The following is a 17,545-nucleotide window of genomic DNA, read 5'->3' as shown; positions in this document are numbered from 1 at the left end:
ATTACCATGCCCTGCTCAGAGCTGAGAAAACAAGCAAGGGAGGCAATTGAAGTTTTTGAAAATCTCAGCAGACCTGAAATTTGGATATAGTCAGGCTGACTCTAGATCCTCTGCTCTTAAAACCCTCATGTACTAATTCATAAAATAAAAATTGGATATTGATGAAAGGGTAAAACTTCCTCTCTTTTATCCCAGTTCTTTACAACCTTGTTTTCCAACTTCTCACACATACAAAGTTCCATATTGCATGATGAAAAAAAGTCTCGTTCCTTTTTGCACCTCATGTGCTAATTCGTAAACCAGACTTTACTTTCTCCATCTTGTTTCAGGGCTGGTAACGAATAGCTATGATGAGTAGCTAGAACTATTTATAATAAATAGTTCCTTTCACTGGAGGTCTTTCAAGTGAAAGGTGTTGGGTTTAAAATGGTGTGGAGCTCTCTTAACAGATATAATCAGGACTGTAATTGGTCTGTTCATTTTAAAAGTTTTAAAGCAGAGAATTATAAAAATTTGACCTTTCTTCTCTGTGCCTCTTGTAATAGGCTTTAACTTAATACATAGGAATATGCAGGCTTTCACAAATCTTTTCCGTGAAGATCCAAGAATGTTTCTCTTTGAGAACATGTCCGCTGTATTGATTAGACTGGAAAGTTGTCTTTCTTCCATGTGCACATACACCAGTGCTTCATTGTACACAACTGCCACCTTCAATTTATTTCACAGTGGAAATGAGTTGGGTACTTGAAAGTATTCTGAGTTCAAATCTTTCAGATAGGCTATCGTTTTCCTTTTGAATGCTCACAGTTTTACCTCTCCTATTAATTTAACAGAAATTGCTATCAAGGCCTCACTTTTGTGAAATGTATTTATGAAGTCTTTAAAGCTGTTCAACTTAGTTTTTAAAGCAACTTTTCTGGTTTTTACTCATGTTATCACTGGTTTATGGATATTTTATTAGCATAGGTAATTTACAGTGACAAAATACAACTGGCCTGAACAGACCAGTAGGGACCAAAGGAAACTGACACTGAGCAAATGTACAGCTCAGCGCTTGGGAGAATTCTATGGAAGTTCCAGGGAATAGCCTCTTCCTCCTGAGCACTGAATGCCACCAGGCATTTTAGCATAGAAAGGAAACTGCCTCAGTGACTCAATAATACGTTATAAGGTAGAGCTTGGGTGAGATTAGCAATCTCACGCTACCTTAGGAAGATCTAACCCAGTTCTCTGACTTTATGGGGGGAGCCTGTGTGCCCCCAGCTGATACAGTATTGCATAGAGTAAACTTGTGATTAGTTTTAGAATCCATCTTAAGTTAAAATGTTAAACAACGTGGCGGTCTGATTCAAGATGTACAGCATCTCAACTAGGTTACGAAGGTAATTATCTCAATTCTGGTTCTTTGGCACTTGCAGCCTATCTTGGAGTTCCATGTAGAATTTTGAAGAGAGGCTTTTATACTGCTTCTGATTCTTTTTTTTTTCCAGTTAGAATAAATTAATGTCCAAAGCAAATGACTCATCAGATGATTTACTAATTCACTGAGGCAGAAGACTTGAGAGTGATAGCATATCTTCCACTTCTTATTAATTTTTTTTAAAGATTTTATTTATTTATTTATTCATAGAGACACAGAGAGAGAGAGGGGCAGAGGCACAGGCAGAGGGAGAAGCAGGCTCCATGCAGGAAGCCTGACGTGGGACTCTATCCAGGGTCCCCAGGATCAAACCCCAGGCTGCAGGTGGCGCTAAACCGCTGCACCACCGGGGCTGCCTCATATCTTCCACTTCTAAGCAGGGATGTATGTAACCCATTTGATGAAGTTATCAGTTTAATCTTTGCTTCAAAATATATAGGATGAAAAGCTATAACTTGACTATATTGGTACTGCCTCCGACGAATTCATCAAGAATCAGATGCATTACCTTCACCCCACTTTTTACACCAGATAGCCTCCCTGATCATTTTGAACAGCAAATTGTTATTGACCTCAATTTTCCCAGTCCCTTTCTGATTTTTCTCGAGCATCTTTTCATTCTTTAAATGAAATGGTATTTGTTGACTTCTTTGTTTTCATTCACCTTGTTCCTGTAGTTATTTCCTAAAACTGCTTAACAGTTATGCCTTTTAGGAATTCCCTCCATCTGAATAATATTTTGACAGTAACCCCAACACGGTGTTGCAATTAATAACCTGGCATGTTACTTAAAGATAATAATTTTATTTTACATACATGCTATTAGTAATTTGATCACATGGATTTATTTGTTGGAATTTTTCAAAATTTGCCTCTTGGGGTAATTTAGAAACTTAGTTGCCTTTCACAAAATGCACATCATTTCTGACCCCTACACATATTCAGAGCTTTCCCTTTCATCATACTAATACTGTAATTTCGAAGTTTTAGCACAGCTGTAGTTAAGAGTGAAAACAAATGTCCTATACTTGAATTGATTAATACATGCTAATCTAGGAGTTACGTTTAGTGGTGTTTATAAGTGTATTTGTTATTGTTTCTTTAACTTCTTATCTATAACTCCAGATTCTCTTGGACTTTTGTTTACAATGAGTAAAGTAACTTGGAAGCAACTAGATCATATTCTGTAGCAAGGCATCTATATATTCACATCCCAGAGATGGTAAAGTAGACTGGTTGGAGATAATGGGGAAAAGGGAAAACATTTTGAGTCCTGTGTGCTTTGAAAAGTGGTGGTTTTACCAAGAGATTTATTTTTGGTTGAACACAAAAAACTACACTTTCCTCTACTGTTTATCAGGCTTAAATTCTAGATTTTCTATTTAAAGGTAGCAATCCAAATTTGGTTGTCATTTAAATAACATCCAGGGAATTAAACTTGCATCTTCTTAAATGTTAAGTATAAATATTTCTATTATAAGTAGAGCTTGCAGAGTAGAATGTCTCATATCACTTGGTCCCTTTTCTTTTTTTAAAGCAAAAGATTTGTTTTATTATCTCTACCCTAAAAAGACCCAACTGTGGTTTCATGCTTTAGTATAGTTCATTACTGCACTCAAAGATGATTTTGGGCTGTTAGCTTAAGACTTTCCTTTAAAGTAGCTTTCATATAAACTTAACCTTTAGTATTTATTATCACTAAGATTTCATCAGTTAAATAGAATATTTCTGAGCATTTGTTGGTATTACCTAGAAACTTACATTATTTTTAAAGTTGGATAGAGTATGGCAATGTGTGACTCACTCTTTTTCATATTTTGTATCATCTGATTAAAAAAAAAAAAACTCTATCATCATCCAAAGCCCTTCTCTCCTAAAATTCCTTACTAGCTACTCCTTGGACACGCCTGTGTCTTTATCACTTGCCTACTGCTTATTGAAATAGGGGCCCATCTGTCTTTGAGCGTATCACATGTGGTTAGCCTTGGCAATTTTGTGGCAAGCAAATCTGATTGTTGGTTTCAGATTTTATGCCTCATTGAAGCCTTTAGTTATTTGAGCCAACAAGTGGTGATAACTTCTATGTGTGATGCAACTTTTGACTGTTAAACAGTTCTATTCTTGAGTCAGAAAACCAGTGTAGCAAAGACCTGACTTCATTCCAGTAGTAAGTATACTTCATTAGAGTATCCTTCTTAAACAGTAAAAATGTCCGCTTTTGTTTTTGTGTTTTTGTTTTTTGTTTTTGCTATTTCCTGTATGAATAATTCTTACTGGCATGAATATTTGTTTTTGCTTGAAGACCTTTCCTTTTACAAAAGTGATGGCATACATAGCATGGAAATACATAATGTGCTTATTCTCTTAACTCTTACATAACAATAACAATGACTTAGAATGAGTTTTCAATTCTGTTCATATTTTATTTATTTATTTAAAAAGATTTTATTGATTTATTCATGAGAGATAGAGAGAGAGAGAGAGAGGCAGAGACACAGGCAGAGGGAGAAGCAGGCCCCATGCAGGGAGCCCGACGTGGGACTAGATTCTGGGACTCCACGACCCGGACCAAAGGTGGCGCTAAACCACTGAGCCAACAGGGCTGCCCAATTCTGTTCATATTTTAAAGTTACTTTAAAAATTTTTAATATCTGTTTTTTTCTGAATACGAAATCTGTCTATTACTTAAAAAAAGAAAATGTTATAAAAAAGTCATAACATTAGAGAATTATAAAAGACTTGTTCTCTGACCAGTAATGCATTAAAAATTATAATTTGAATTATTAGTGAACATGCTCTACTTTTTCTTCAGGTATGTAAATTTTGTGTAGTGAGAACAATCTGAGGCAACTTCTTTAATTATTTATTATTAGAACATAAACTGTTAATTTCATTGTCAGAAAGTCTGAAAATGTTATGTCGTAAAAACAAGTTTGACTTAAATTTTCATTTTTTAAGGGAAACGGTACAATGACTTGTTATTTTAAGTTTCTTAGAAAAACATGGATAGGAATAAATATTACTCTTCTAGAAGGTCACACTGAGTGAGTTTTTTAGAAGCATTGTAATTAGGAATACACTTGAAAATACATGTTTCCAAAAGGGAATGTTAACTTAGTTCAGTGACATTTTTCACGAACACTTTTGCAGTTGATAATGTAGGTACATACGTGAAGTATGTATAATTGTTTATCCTAAAACTATTAGCATTGCACTTAAATTTTTATATTGGTTCATAATAGATATTTAGGCATCCAGAAAGAAAAGAACACAACACAGTGATTACATAAACCATTAAATAATTACAGATATATTTAGGAACATTAGATTAAAAAGTTCAACATGTATTTTGGTGTATTAGTTCAGCATTTAAGCTGTAGAACCAGAGTATTTGTTTGCAGCCTCATGTTTCCATGTTCCAGCTATCTGATCGGATTCTGGCAAGTTATCTTTTATAATAAATATATAATGAAAATGAAATTAATATATAAAGTAGCTACTTGGTAGACTTATGGTGATCAAATGTCAGCTGTCACTATGATTATTATGGATACTAATATTATTCCATGGTAAAAGACATAAGTATTTTATATTGTGCTTTTACAGAAAAATTTATCCATTACTTATAGTTGGTATAAGAGTATACATCTTCATATATGTTGGGTGTGTTCATAATTCTTATATTTTTCTGATAATAATAATACATATTCACTTTTTTGATGACATGTTTTTCCCCACCAGTGAAGTGGAGTTTATTTTTAACTGTGTTGTGAGAGAATGATGAAACTATTCTTCCAAATACATAACCAAACTTGTAATAGCCTTTTATTGAAAAACTCCAGAATTATTATTATTATTTATACCATTATCGGTATTGAGCACTTACAGTTGCCAGCACAATATTGAGTGCTTTACATATATTTCCCCATTTAATTCTTATCATTACCTTCTGAGGTTGGTGCCATTACCATATCCACTTTACAGATGCAGAAATCACAGCACAGAAGCTTAATGACTTGCCAGAGATCATGCAGATAGAAAGTGGTAGGGTTAGGAGTCAGAATTGAGACATAAGTAGCCTAATTCCAGATTCTCCATCCTGATGGCTTAGTGCGTTATACAGTTATGTGGATTCCTTGTGCCTCATACTGTGGCAATATTCCAATATTAATGGTCTTCTATAGACTGTCTTTAAGGTTCATCTACCCTCTTGGACTTGACTCTGCCCATGCTCTCCCTTGCTCTCATGCTTTCCTGATGGCATTTTGGCCTGAGCAACAGGATTGGGAACATTCCTGTCCTCTGTTTCTGTGCTTTTCCTTTCTTCAGCAAATAATGACTCTCAGTCTGATGGGCAGTTTGGAAAATATGACCGATGTGTCGCAGAAAACCAGAACCAAAATTGCTATTCTTACCAAGCACAAGAAAAGGAAGGACAACATGTGAATTTGATCAAAAGCCAAAGGCTTTTTGGGCCTAGCTATAGTATTAATTAAGTAACACCATAGGGAGACCTGGGTGACTCAGTTGGTTGAGCATCTACCTTCGGCTCAGGTCATGATCTCAGGATCTTGGGAACTGAGCCCCGGAGTTGGCAATCCCAGCTCAGCCAGGAGTCTGCTTCTCACCTCTGCCCCTCCTCCACTGTGCGCGCTCTCTCTCTCTCTCTCTCGTGAATAAAATTGTCAAAAAAAAAAAAAAAACCATAAATAACTACTGTATATCAGGCTTAACTGTAACATTACAATATTACTATATTTGAAAGTTTATGGTATATTAATGTTACTTTTAGAATGAAGTAACTTTTAGAATGAATGTTACTTTTAGAATGCTTCTAAATAAGATGCATTAAAATGTTGAGCTCTTCATAAGGAGTGGCTGATAGGAAGCTTTTTTACAATTCTCTGAAACTTCTTGCCTTTTTAAAATAAATATATATATTTCTATTTATTTTAGAGAGAAAGTGAGCAAGGGAGCATGAGCAGGTGAGGGGCAGGGGAGAGGAAGAGAGAATCTCAAGTAGAGTCCCAGCTAAGTACGGAGCCCAGCGCAGGGCTCCATCTCAGGACTCTGAGATCACCACCTGAGCTGAAACCAAGAGTCAGAGGCTTAACCAACTTAGCCTCCCAAACCCCCAACTTCTTCCCTTTGAAAAACTAGTGTTTATGTTTTTAATTTCTTCACATATCTCCCACCCCTCCCCAAGTTCTAACTTTGAGATATGTGCCACAAACACAAAAATGACAAAAGCCATGGCACATTTTGGCAAAATTTGAAACAGAAATGGGATTTGGATGTTCCTTTATTGCAACCTCAAGGAGTCAATCAGCCCAGTTTTCAGAAAAAGCCCCATTTCAGTGCGGGTACCTTCAGCTTCAGGCCTTTTTCTCATTGGGTGTCCCTCTGTTTGGTGTCTCAGTCTTCAGGAACCAGTATTACTGTGGATATTGCCGTGATGGGTGAGGCTCACGGCCTCATCACCGACCTCCTGGCAGACCCTTCCCTGCCCCCCAACGTGTGCACCTCCTTGAGGGCAGTGAGCAACCTGCTCAGCACCCAGCTCACCTTCCAGGCTATTCACAAGCCCCGCGTGAATCCTGTTGTTTGCTTCAGTGAAAATTACACCTGTTCTGATTCTGAGGAAAGCTCTGAAAAAGACAAGCTGGCTATCCCCAAGGTAGGTATTAATGACATATCCCTGGAAAGGTTAAACCTTTTCTTTTGCCTCCTAGTTCTGTTTCTTGTCACCACCAAACCCAGATGCAGATTCATGTCAGTGACTCGGGATGTGTTCCTCATGGTGATCAAAGTAGTAAAAATTTAGAGGTAAAGACTTGTATCCTGATACCTAACAGCCTTCTGTAAATGAAAGTTTTATCTTTTGGGGTTGCTTATTTTTTTAATTCAGACTTTGAATAAATTTCTACTTCTATATACCAGGTTCTGTTTTGTGGGCAAGGGATATAGCAGTGAGAGGCAGGGGCAGGCTAAAGCCCTACTCTGTTTAAAAGCCCTTGCTCTCTGAAACCCAAAGATCCCCTGCTCATGATTTCTTTGTGTGGTATCCTTCATGGTACCCTCCTGGCTTTCCCAAATCCGAGAAGTTTTGAACTCAGTTTTAATTGATTTTGGATTACTTTGAGTGAAAGATAGCCTTGGTGATGTGTAAATTCCTTCTTTTTATATGTAAGATATAAGAGTTTTATAAATGTCAGCTGTAAGAAATAGGATCCTACACCCAGCTTAGACCTTGCATTAGTTGAAAATGGGTTATATTAAAGACTGAAAAGAAAATCAGAATTTAAGTCATCTCTGGCACATCCTGTATGGTTATCTGTTTGGTAAGTAGGCATCGGTCCTCTTGAGCCTAGTGGTCAGTCAGCAACACCCACAAGTTAGCTGTTGTGAGTCTCTGGACTCGGGAATGTGTGTTTCACACAACTTTATCATTAGGTATTTACATAATTTTTTTTGAACACCTGCTTCTCTGAGAATGGTATGGCTAAGCATGATGTGACAGTAAAGGGATAGAGAGAGATTTACTGTTTCCTTTCAGTCTCAAAACTGACATGAAGTGAGTGAGATTTTCAGGTACCAGCCCTGGTATTTATAGTGCTTACTGTTAATTACCTTCTGAGATGCATATTCAGATCTTTAAGAAATATGGGAAACTAGGATCAGAGCTGTTCTGGAATCTCAAAGTGCCTTATACTTCTCAAGAGCTTTTGCTATCTTCAGAAGACCAGAATGCATCTTTGTAAACAATGCCTATGTGATTTGTTTACTAGGAGTAACTAGCCACAAATACAAATGGGTTGAGCTTTGACCTATTATATTGCTGTAGTTGTATTAGAAGGATGCCTTCACTTTAATTTTTAATGTGAAGACCGTCTTCAAAGTGCTGGTGCTCATCCTGATAAGTTCAGAGTCTTGCCTCCGTGCCATTGATGCCATATATCCTGTTTAGGGTATCCCAGGAGGAGAAATAGTCATGAGAGGGCTACAGGTCATCCTGTAACAGAAGACTCAGCTAAGATGAGTTGGTACTGATGACATTACCCTTATTTGTGATGTCTGAGTCCTGCTAGCCACAAGAAAAGTGGTGCATTTTGTGAGTTACATCTTATACTCAGTTCCTGCCTTGTGTAAATCAAGAAATTAAATTAATAAACACTTTAGTGTAAAGACTATTTTTCAAGATGATAAAAATTAATCCATGCCCCTAACCTCAAAATGACTTTTGAGGAAAAAACTTTTGTTCACAATAACTAATATGTATATAATTATGTATATATATTTCATTAAACTAATGTAAATATAAAGTTTTCCCAAAGGTAAGTGACTCTTGATCCTATAATTCCTTAAATCATCATCTAAATGAAGTTCCCAATTGTTAATTTTATAATATTCATTCTTTTATTGAATTCCTGAGCACCCAAATTTCAGATAGGTATTATTTCAGCCAATACAGTTTAATAAATTCACTTCCAATTAAAAACCCATTTTCTCCCCTTGTATTATACAGAAGTTAGAGATCAAAAATATGCTTGGTAATAAAATCAGCACTCCTTCTTCCTAGCGCCTGAGAAGGAGTTTGCCTCCTGGTTTGTTGAGACGAGTTTCATCAACTTGGACAACCACCACCTCAGCCACGGGCCTACCCACTTTGGAGCCTGCCCCAGTACGGAGGGACCGTAGCGCTAGCATCAAACTTCATGAAGCACCTTCATCAAGGTTAGGCAATGCTCCTTTCACATCTCTTAGAGAAGTTACTTGCCAAAAGGAATTATAAATTACAGTGGAAAGGTGGCCCAACCAGTTATTTTTGGTTGGAGGCCCGCTTTGAAAATGAAGAAAATATATGGTTTAAATGCAAAACACTATACAAATTAACATCAGCTAATTAGGCTTGAATTGTGTTGCATGGTCTTACTTATAAATGGGAACAGTGACTTGAGGTGATGCCTCCCAGTGTGACAGGATGGGAAGAGGTGAGCCCAGAGTAGAGGTAAGCTAGATTTTATGTAGACTGAGATTCATATTAAGATTCTTCAATCAAAGGCATCCAACCTGACATTTACACATTGTTGTTAGATTTCCCCAGCCAGACCAGTTATCTTAGCATTATATGAAAGGCAAAAGATCAGATCAAAAAATGGATTGTCATCCTAAGAGCATGTGGATATGTTCAAACATTTGGTAATTTAAAGTTTATTTAGGCAGAACACAAATTGGTGATTGCCAGAGATAGGAGGTGGAGTGTGCCAAATGGGTGAAGGGGCTCAAAAGTTACAAACTTCCAGTTATCAATAATTGTGTTGGGGATATAACATGCAGCATAGTGACTATAGTTAATAATGCTGTATTGCACATTTGGAAGTGGCTGAGAGTAAATCTTAAAAGTCCTCACCACCAGAAAAAAATTTTTTATAACTGTGTGCTGATGGATGCTAACTAGATCTATTTTAGTGATTATTTCACAATAGATATGAATATCAAATTACTATATTGTACACCTGAAACTAAGATGTCAATTATATCTCAATTTTAAAATAGAACAAACCTTATATAGTATATTAATTATAATTTTACAAAGTGACTTAAAAGCCAGAATTACCAAAGCTAAAGAAAAGATAGTGTTAAGATCTAGAAAGAATTTTGAAGAAAACACCATTGTGAAAGGAGGTATTTGTATTTGTCCTTTTTTAGTTAGAATAAGAATGGCATGTTTTATAAGAATTCAGTGATTTTTAGGACATTTCCCATAGGATTTCAGGTTTTTGAAACATTTGAATTAGTACTTATTAATGCCCTAATCACTGAAAAATAACCACATCTTTGTTGAATTCCATGATGACAGTATTAGAAGTAATTTTCTCCTGATCTCGGCCTTGAATATAAATAAAGCACCATTTTAAGATTGGCAGAGATATGGAAACCTTTCAAATCATGAGTTTAATGACTACTACCTTTCTTTCTTTGTCATTTAAAAATATGTGTAATTTGTTTCTTCCTTAATGCCACAGAGTCTAATGAACCTATAGAATTAGAAGCAAACTCAAATGATTCTTTATTTCACAGATCAGTGTAATTCCACTTCATCTTATTACCTGTAGTTTTGTAAAACTTCAAACACCACCACAGGAGAAGGTTAGCTAATCTGTTTCATGAACATTTCCCAAAGGTCAAATTACAGGTCGTTAGTGATATCTTCCTCTGAAAATATTGACCATTGTCAGTATGTACAGCAGCAAATACTGATAAGTGATAGTGGATCCTAGTTAAATATTTGCTCCTTAAGAATATGAATTTTGTTCTCAGTGTATATCTTTAGAGAGGCTGTTTTACCAACACACTTTGCTGAGACTTCTGTCATAGAATAGTTAATGCTCCATGATTTTTTTTTAAAAAGATCTTATTTATTTATTTGAGACGATGAGTGAGAGAGAGAGGATACAAGCAGGGGGAGCAGAAGACAGAGAAACAGACTTCCTACTGAGCAGGGAGCCCAGTGTGGGTCTCTATTTCAGGACCCCAGAATCTGAGCTGAGCAGAAGGCAGATACTTAGCCCACTGAGCCACCCAGGTGCCCCACTGTATGATTTTCTTACCATACAGTGACTCTGCCAAAAATCCATTTGTACACTTTTAATAATAATTAATTATAATATTTTGTTACTTTTTTTTTAACTCATGATAGACATATATATAGAGAGAGAGGCAGAGACACAGGCAGAGGGAGAAGCAGGCTCCATGCTGGGAGCCCAACGCGGGACTCGATCCCGGGACTCCAGGATTGCACCCTGGGCCAAAGGCAGGCACTAAACCACTGAGCCACCCAGGGATCCCCTAATTTTTTGTTACTTCTGATCAAATTTCATTTCTCGTACTTTTTTTTCTTAAATGATATTAGAGACTATAGTTGATATTATCATGAAGAATGTTTCAAGAACTTTTATGAGCTTAACTTCCAGGGTTCCTGTCATCATGTTTGATGAAATAAATACTCATAATCATGTATTTTCAAAATAGATAAGGAGGAGCGTCCAATCTCACTCATTTTCTTTGTCCAAAAAAAAAAAAAAAAAAAAAAAAAAAAAAAAAAACAACTGTCTTGCCCGAGGGTACTTTTTCCTACATCTAATTTTACTATTCCTTCATTTCCCTGTCCTATTAAGAGTCCTGATATAAAGTCTGAAAATGATACAAATTTTCACCATTATGAAGAAATGAAATTCATTCTGAAGAGAATTGGAGGGAAAACTATATATAAATGGCAATAGTACCACCATTAAATTCAACTGGTTTTGGTTGAGTCTTTCTTTGTCACAGGTGAAAACAGTAGAAAGGTGGCCAGTGATCATCTCCAGCCCTGGTCTCCACTTAGCAGACTGATTGATGACACTACTGATTGATTTCAAAACTTATAGGAGATATAGTCCTTATAGTTTTTTTCTGTCAGCCCTTTTAGTTCTTCCTTTCCTCCTTGTGTGTCTTTCTATTGAGGACTTTGAGGACTGTGATCAAAAGAACAAGAAGAAGTGAAAATTAGGGGCAGCCCTTTGGTATTTAGCTGGATGATTCACTCCTGGTGAGTTTTAACTACAGCTGGGTAGAAAGGACACTGGACTGAGGATCTAAAGGATCTTGACCCTGCCACTCAAAAATGTGTGTCCTGAGGAGCCTCAGTACCCACTACCAAGAATGCTGAGGAGAAAGGGAACTGTGGCACAGTTGGGAGGTAAACTAGGTGGAAGGATATCAGTAGGTACTTCAGAAGAGTAGACTTGAGATGTATCAAAACATCTGGAATAAATCATACCCTAGTCGTTCCTAGTCGGCCCTGGAACTGACCCGTGCCTCTTTATGGTAGGCAGAAAGGAGACTATAAACTCAATTTAAAAATAAAGAAACAACAACAAACTTGGAATCTGGTAAGGCTTTTCAGACCTAGGATGAAGTTGTTTAGGGTAGAACTAAGATGACCAAGTCTTCTCATGTGGAAGGAGATTGAGATCTTCTACAGCAGACTTGTAGAAAATTTTCCCTTTTTCAAAATGAGGTGACCAAGTAAAGGTTTCCCTAAGTGACTTTCCTCTCCAAAATCCAAATTTTTACATACATATTCACGAGGAATCTAAACAGGAATCAAGAAGGTCAGAGTCTATACAAAGCTGAAAACTGTTGCAAGGATCACAGAAAGCAATATATTTGAAAGTGCCAGTAAATTATAATGCACATATACAAATATACATATATCTACATATACATAAATATATTGAGTTACTGTTTAGTAAGTTAATATTAAGAACTATATAATTAGAATTTTATCTTCATTAATTTCCTATGTATTAAAAGGTACCATGTAATTGTACTTTATAAAACATTTCAAAATTAACACATTTTAAATGATTTTATTAAAGGAATAGGCAATTATCAGGCTAGCCTTCATAATAGATTTTTTTGTGATATTAATAAATATACAAATCTAATAAAATGCTGTTAATATTAGGGTCTTTTAAGAATCTGCATAGAAAAATAATAACCTATTCATTGTATTATGCACTAAGAAGTTAAAACTCCTGGGCCACATGTACATTGCATAAAATTTCTTCATAGTAAATCTTGTAAGTCATTCAATCCAGCAAAAGAAGTTGAAAGGGAACAGTGCTGTAAAGAAACTGTGTATTTATCTATCCAGATTCCAACTTTTATTTGATTTCATTGTTTCCAAATTCTAGGCATTTCTAAAATGCCTAGAATGAGATTTCAAGAGGGATATGAAACAAATATTATTTAGTGTGCTTTGCTTCATTGTATTTGGTCACTGCTGAAGTTCATTCTATATTGCGAATATCTTTCTTATATTTTATTTTGTAAACTATTATGAAATTAGGAGAAAAGATGAAGTTTTTAAATGCCTGAGTCAACAGTTGGAGAAAAATATGAAAAAAAAAACAAGAGAAGAAATGAGGTAACATAGTGTCAGAATTTTAAATGGAACTCAACACAGTTATAGATCTAATTCCTTCCTAAATTTACTAATAATCAGAGGATATAGGACAGCAAAACACGTATCCACATTCTTTCCTTCAAAAGGTATGAGACAGTGCAGCACCCTAAAAAAAATCCTTTTATTCCACATTAGCACATGTTCTAGTTTGGATTTAACATGTAGAATTCTAAGCAATGCATACATAATGTTGCTTGAGCAGAGGAAGCCATTTTGGTTATGGAACAACTCTAAATTACTATATTTTTCAAAAATATTTTATTTATTCATGAGAGAGAGAGAGAGAGAGAGGCAGAGACACAGGCAGAGGGAGAAGCAGGCCCCATGCAGGGAACCTGATGTGGGACTCGATCCTGGGTCGCCAGGATCACACCCTGGGCCAAAGGTGGCTCTAAACTGCTGAGCCACCTGGGCTGCCCTAAATTATTCTATTAATTATACATCCTACATGGCAAATATCCAGCATTCATGACTCCATAATTTTATCAATTTCAGGTTTCTTTACAACTAGCCACGCAGACAGACCCCACTTATAGTGCCAGTCTAAGATTGGCAGGGTGACACATTGTCAAATTATACTCATGCAAGTTAGAGATTTTACCCAGTATGAAATTTACTAATGTTTGAAAGCACACACGTGTTAGCACAATGCAGACTGAGCATTTTTCCAGTGGAGCATTCCAAGATTGTCAACACAGCTTCCTGAATTCTTTTCTCTCTCAAATTACAGTAGATTCTGTTTTAGATTTAACACAAGATTTTGAGCCATGCATGCAGATAAATTTTGGTTTGGAACAGCTCCAAATTTATTTCCATTAATTAATAGGTGTGTAGCATTCTCTTCCCCAACCTTCCATACATCCATTAATTCCAGATTTGCTTACAATAATAACCAAGGATGTCCTGACAAAAGCATTCCCTAGATGAAGACTCACTATCCATTACCTTTCTCCAGCAGGTCCTTCATTAGCATATTTACAAGAGGATTTGGCTCATCACTCCTTTCTTTCTAGGTATCACTAATAAAAGAAATTGCAAGCTAAAAGCCAATTGCTAACCTTTCCTTCATAAGAAAATACTGCAATGAATATTGTCTTTGAATAATTTTATAAGCACTTAATTTTTGAACTTAGAGAACACCAGGAATAGTAAATAGTAAAGAGCATAGAAGGAGCATCATGGTATTCAGAAGTAATGGAGGTTCCCCTGTATCTTAACCAATTAATTTGTCAAAGTTTAGAAGATCTATGAGGAACATAATTACAGTAGTACAGTAAGAAGTGTCTGGTTACTATTGACTGGATAAATAGGTAAATGCTTTTCTCATTTATCAACCCAGTATTTTTGACGAGTTCTTTTCTCATTTATCAACCCAGTATTTTTTATGAGTAACAGTATTTTTTATGAGCAGCAACTGAGTTCAGGTAACTTATTTTTTTTCATTTGGAAATAAAGTGGTTCTGCCACTGAACCTGGACCATGACTCAGATTGGAAAGCCGATTATGGAAATGGTGATTGTATTCTGGCAATATCTATCCCAATAAGTGATGACTAATTTCTTCATTTTTCTTTATGCTCTGTCTTTATAGCTCTGTTAGTCCCGATTCGTGGAATAACCCAGTGATGATGACCCTCACCAAAAGCAGATCCTTCACTTCATCCTACGCTGTTTCTGCAGCTAACCATGTAAACTCAAAAAAGCCAAATCGACCAGGTTAGTAACTTGTTGGGAGAAGAATTCATACTCACTGAGTGTGCGGTAATGGAATAAAGTAAATCTTAAGTGTTGAAACAAGATCCTAAGGATGCATACTTGGATGTGTTTCGTTTGATGGTTCTAAAAAGAAAAAAGCCTCAATAACTAATTAGTTCCTTACATTTCCACTTTATGTGATGATACAGATTCTTTTGAGATTGCTATGCTAGATATCCTATCTTGAGCTTACTGGATGAATAGGAAATTGGTGTCCCCGCTGATAATAATCTCTAGAGGCATCATTTATAATGTAAAAGCTAATGATATACTTGCCAAATTTTTGTTTTGTTTTTAGCATTTGTTAAAATTATTTTTCAGGAATATGGCACTTATAGGATTCAAGGGAATGCTTCATTTACTCTATGTTTCATCATTTTTTTTCAAAGGAACTCTTTATGTCACTCACCCTCATATACACACACACACACACACACACACACATACATATATACACATACACACACACATATACTAAAAGGAAGAGGCATTTAGGTTTGGACAAAATACAGTTCAGGATCTTTGAGAACCCTTTGGAAAAGCCTACACATCAGCAACAGAAAGACTCATCAGCACAGTGGGCAGGAGGTTTTCTTTCCCCTTCACGCTGCTACAAAATGAAATTTGATGTGATTTCTCCCATCTGGGATCTGGAGTCTAACTATTGCGTGGGGTTTTCCACCGTGGTGTCAGTGTACCCCAGATATTTTTAAGCATCAACTTCTACCTTCCCTCCAGCTTCCTTTATGCAACAAATATTTGTGAAGCAATTCCTGTCTCAGACCCTGAACTAGTTTCAGGAATATAGCAGTGATTAAAGCCAGACCCACTTCCTCCTGTCACAGAATTCTCACTTACATGCTAGTGGGGAATACACACAGATTGATGGCCATTACCATATAGTGTATTAAAGGCTGTGGTGAGGAAGAGAGCAAAGACTCTCACATAATGAAAGAGAAGAAAAGAAACAAGATCCAACACATTGAGAGAAAACTTCAGGAACTTAAGATTCTAGATGAGTGGCAAAATTGGCAAGCACAAAGGGAGATGGAAACATGCAGAGACCTGGAGATCTATGATAAAGAGTTTAGATATCAAAATTAAGAGCAGTAAAGTTTTGGATAGGAAAGTGAATGAGTTGGATAAAGAATACTTCATTTAATCAGAATCTGTACTGACCTAAAACTGGAATGCAGTTTTCACCAAATTCCATTGCCAGATTACCCCCTTCTAGAATCTCATTTGAAAGTCTGGGGTATATATTATGACAGCTTCTTCTCGGAATGTTCTGACTGGAAGTTTTCACCTCTCAGCACTGCAGAAAACTCTAATGAGATTTTCAGTAGCTTCCTGCTTATGTTCTTAATCTTCTGCCATTATAGCAGCGTAAGAATTTTCCAAATGGCTTCAGGGAAAAACTACCCCCTTCTCACTGGGCTGTTAGACATTCACGTTCTGGCTGCCATGGCGGCAGTCCCAAACTCCAATTTTCATGTCATTAGCCTCATGACATTGCTAAAAGTTCTCCTGACTTGCTTCCCTAATAGCTGCATCCTTCTGCCTAGATGCTTAGCCTTTTGCTCCATGCTAATGGTTCAGTAAATAATGCTCTGAAGGGAAGAACAGTTCATAGGACTTTGGCTCACCCTTCTGGGTATACCTTCTCTCTGTTTGCTCTGGGAACCTAGTCCTTCTGAATTGATTGTCTTGTCTTGAAAGCTTTTTTTTTTTGTTTTGTTTTTTTTTGTTTTTAAATTTGATTTTTCGTTTTCTTCTCAAAGAAGCGTGGATTTATTACAAACTACCACATCATAGCCAGAAGCAGAAGTCCTCAAAATGGCAACGCGTTTATGAGGATTAGAGAAACGATATTCACATTCATTCCATTTATATTTTAAGACACCACCTTGAAGTGTAAAATTTTCATTTTTATTTTTTTTTAATTTTTATTTATTTATGATAGAGAGAGAGAGAGAAAGAGAGAGGCAGAGACACAGGCAGAGGGAGAAGCAAGCTCCATGCACCGGGAGCCTGACGTGGGATTCGATCCCGGGTCTCCAGGGTCGCGCCCTGGGCCAAAGGCAGGCGCTAAACCACTGCGCCACCCAGGGATCCCTAAAATTTTCATTTTTAAAAGACAAAACTCTTCTCTTGTTTCTAGAAAATTTAGTACTTTCTTTCCCCTTTGATCATCTATCTACTTTATACTGCTGTTTCTTGGAATCATTTAAGTGCCAACTTCACTTAAATCTTGTTTAGTGTAGAAAGGCACTTCCTCCAGAAAGCATGATTTTTTTAGGACTGTATCATTGACAGACACCATTAAAACTAATCTGGTTTCTAAAAACTAATCTGGTC

General features: G+C 36.4%; 1 protein-coding gene and 1 long non-coding RNA gene across 3 annotated transcripts in view; one reads left to right on the top strand and one right to left on the bottom strand.

Annotated features, from left to right (window-relative positions):
- Positions 1-17,545, top strand: part of PDE3A (phosphodiesterase 3A) — a 313,203-nt gene that overhangs the window by 245,272 nt on the left and 50,386 nt on the right. For both annotated transcript variants that reach the window (XM_072798776.1, XM_072798777.1), the window contains exons 3-5: positions 6,840-7,097; positions 9,000-9,154; positions 15,024-15,148. In XM_072798776.1, coding sequence (XP_072654877.1) covers positions 6,840-7,097; positions 9,000-9,154; positions 15,024-15,148 — 538 coding nt within the window. The remainder of the gene's footprint in view (positions 1-6,839; positions 7,098-8,999; positions 9,155-15,023; positions 15,149-17,545) is intronic.
- LOC140617411 (uncharacterized) lies at positions 14,034-16,396 on the bottom strand. Its single transcript, XR_012017639.1, has 3 exons — positions 16,367-16,396; positions 15,184-15,271; positions 14,034-14,169 (listed from the first exon to the last, which is right to left on the bottom strand). It is a non-coding gene; the product is annotated as an uncharacterized lncRNA (long non-coding RNA).

Source organism: Canis lupus, chromosome 25 (genome assembly GCF_048164855.1).
Source record: "Canis lupus baileyi chromosome 25, mCanLup2.hap1, whole genome shotgun sequence".
NCBI classification, from domain to species: domain Eukaryota; kingdom Metazoa; phylum Chordata; class Mammalia; order Carnivora; family Canidae; genus Canis; species Canis lupus.
This window is presented reverse-complemented; position numbering and strand designations above follow the sequence as displayed.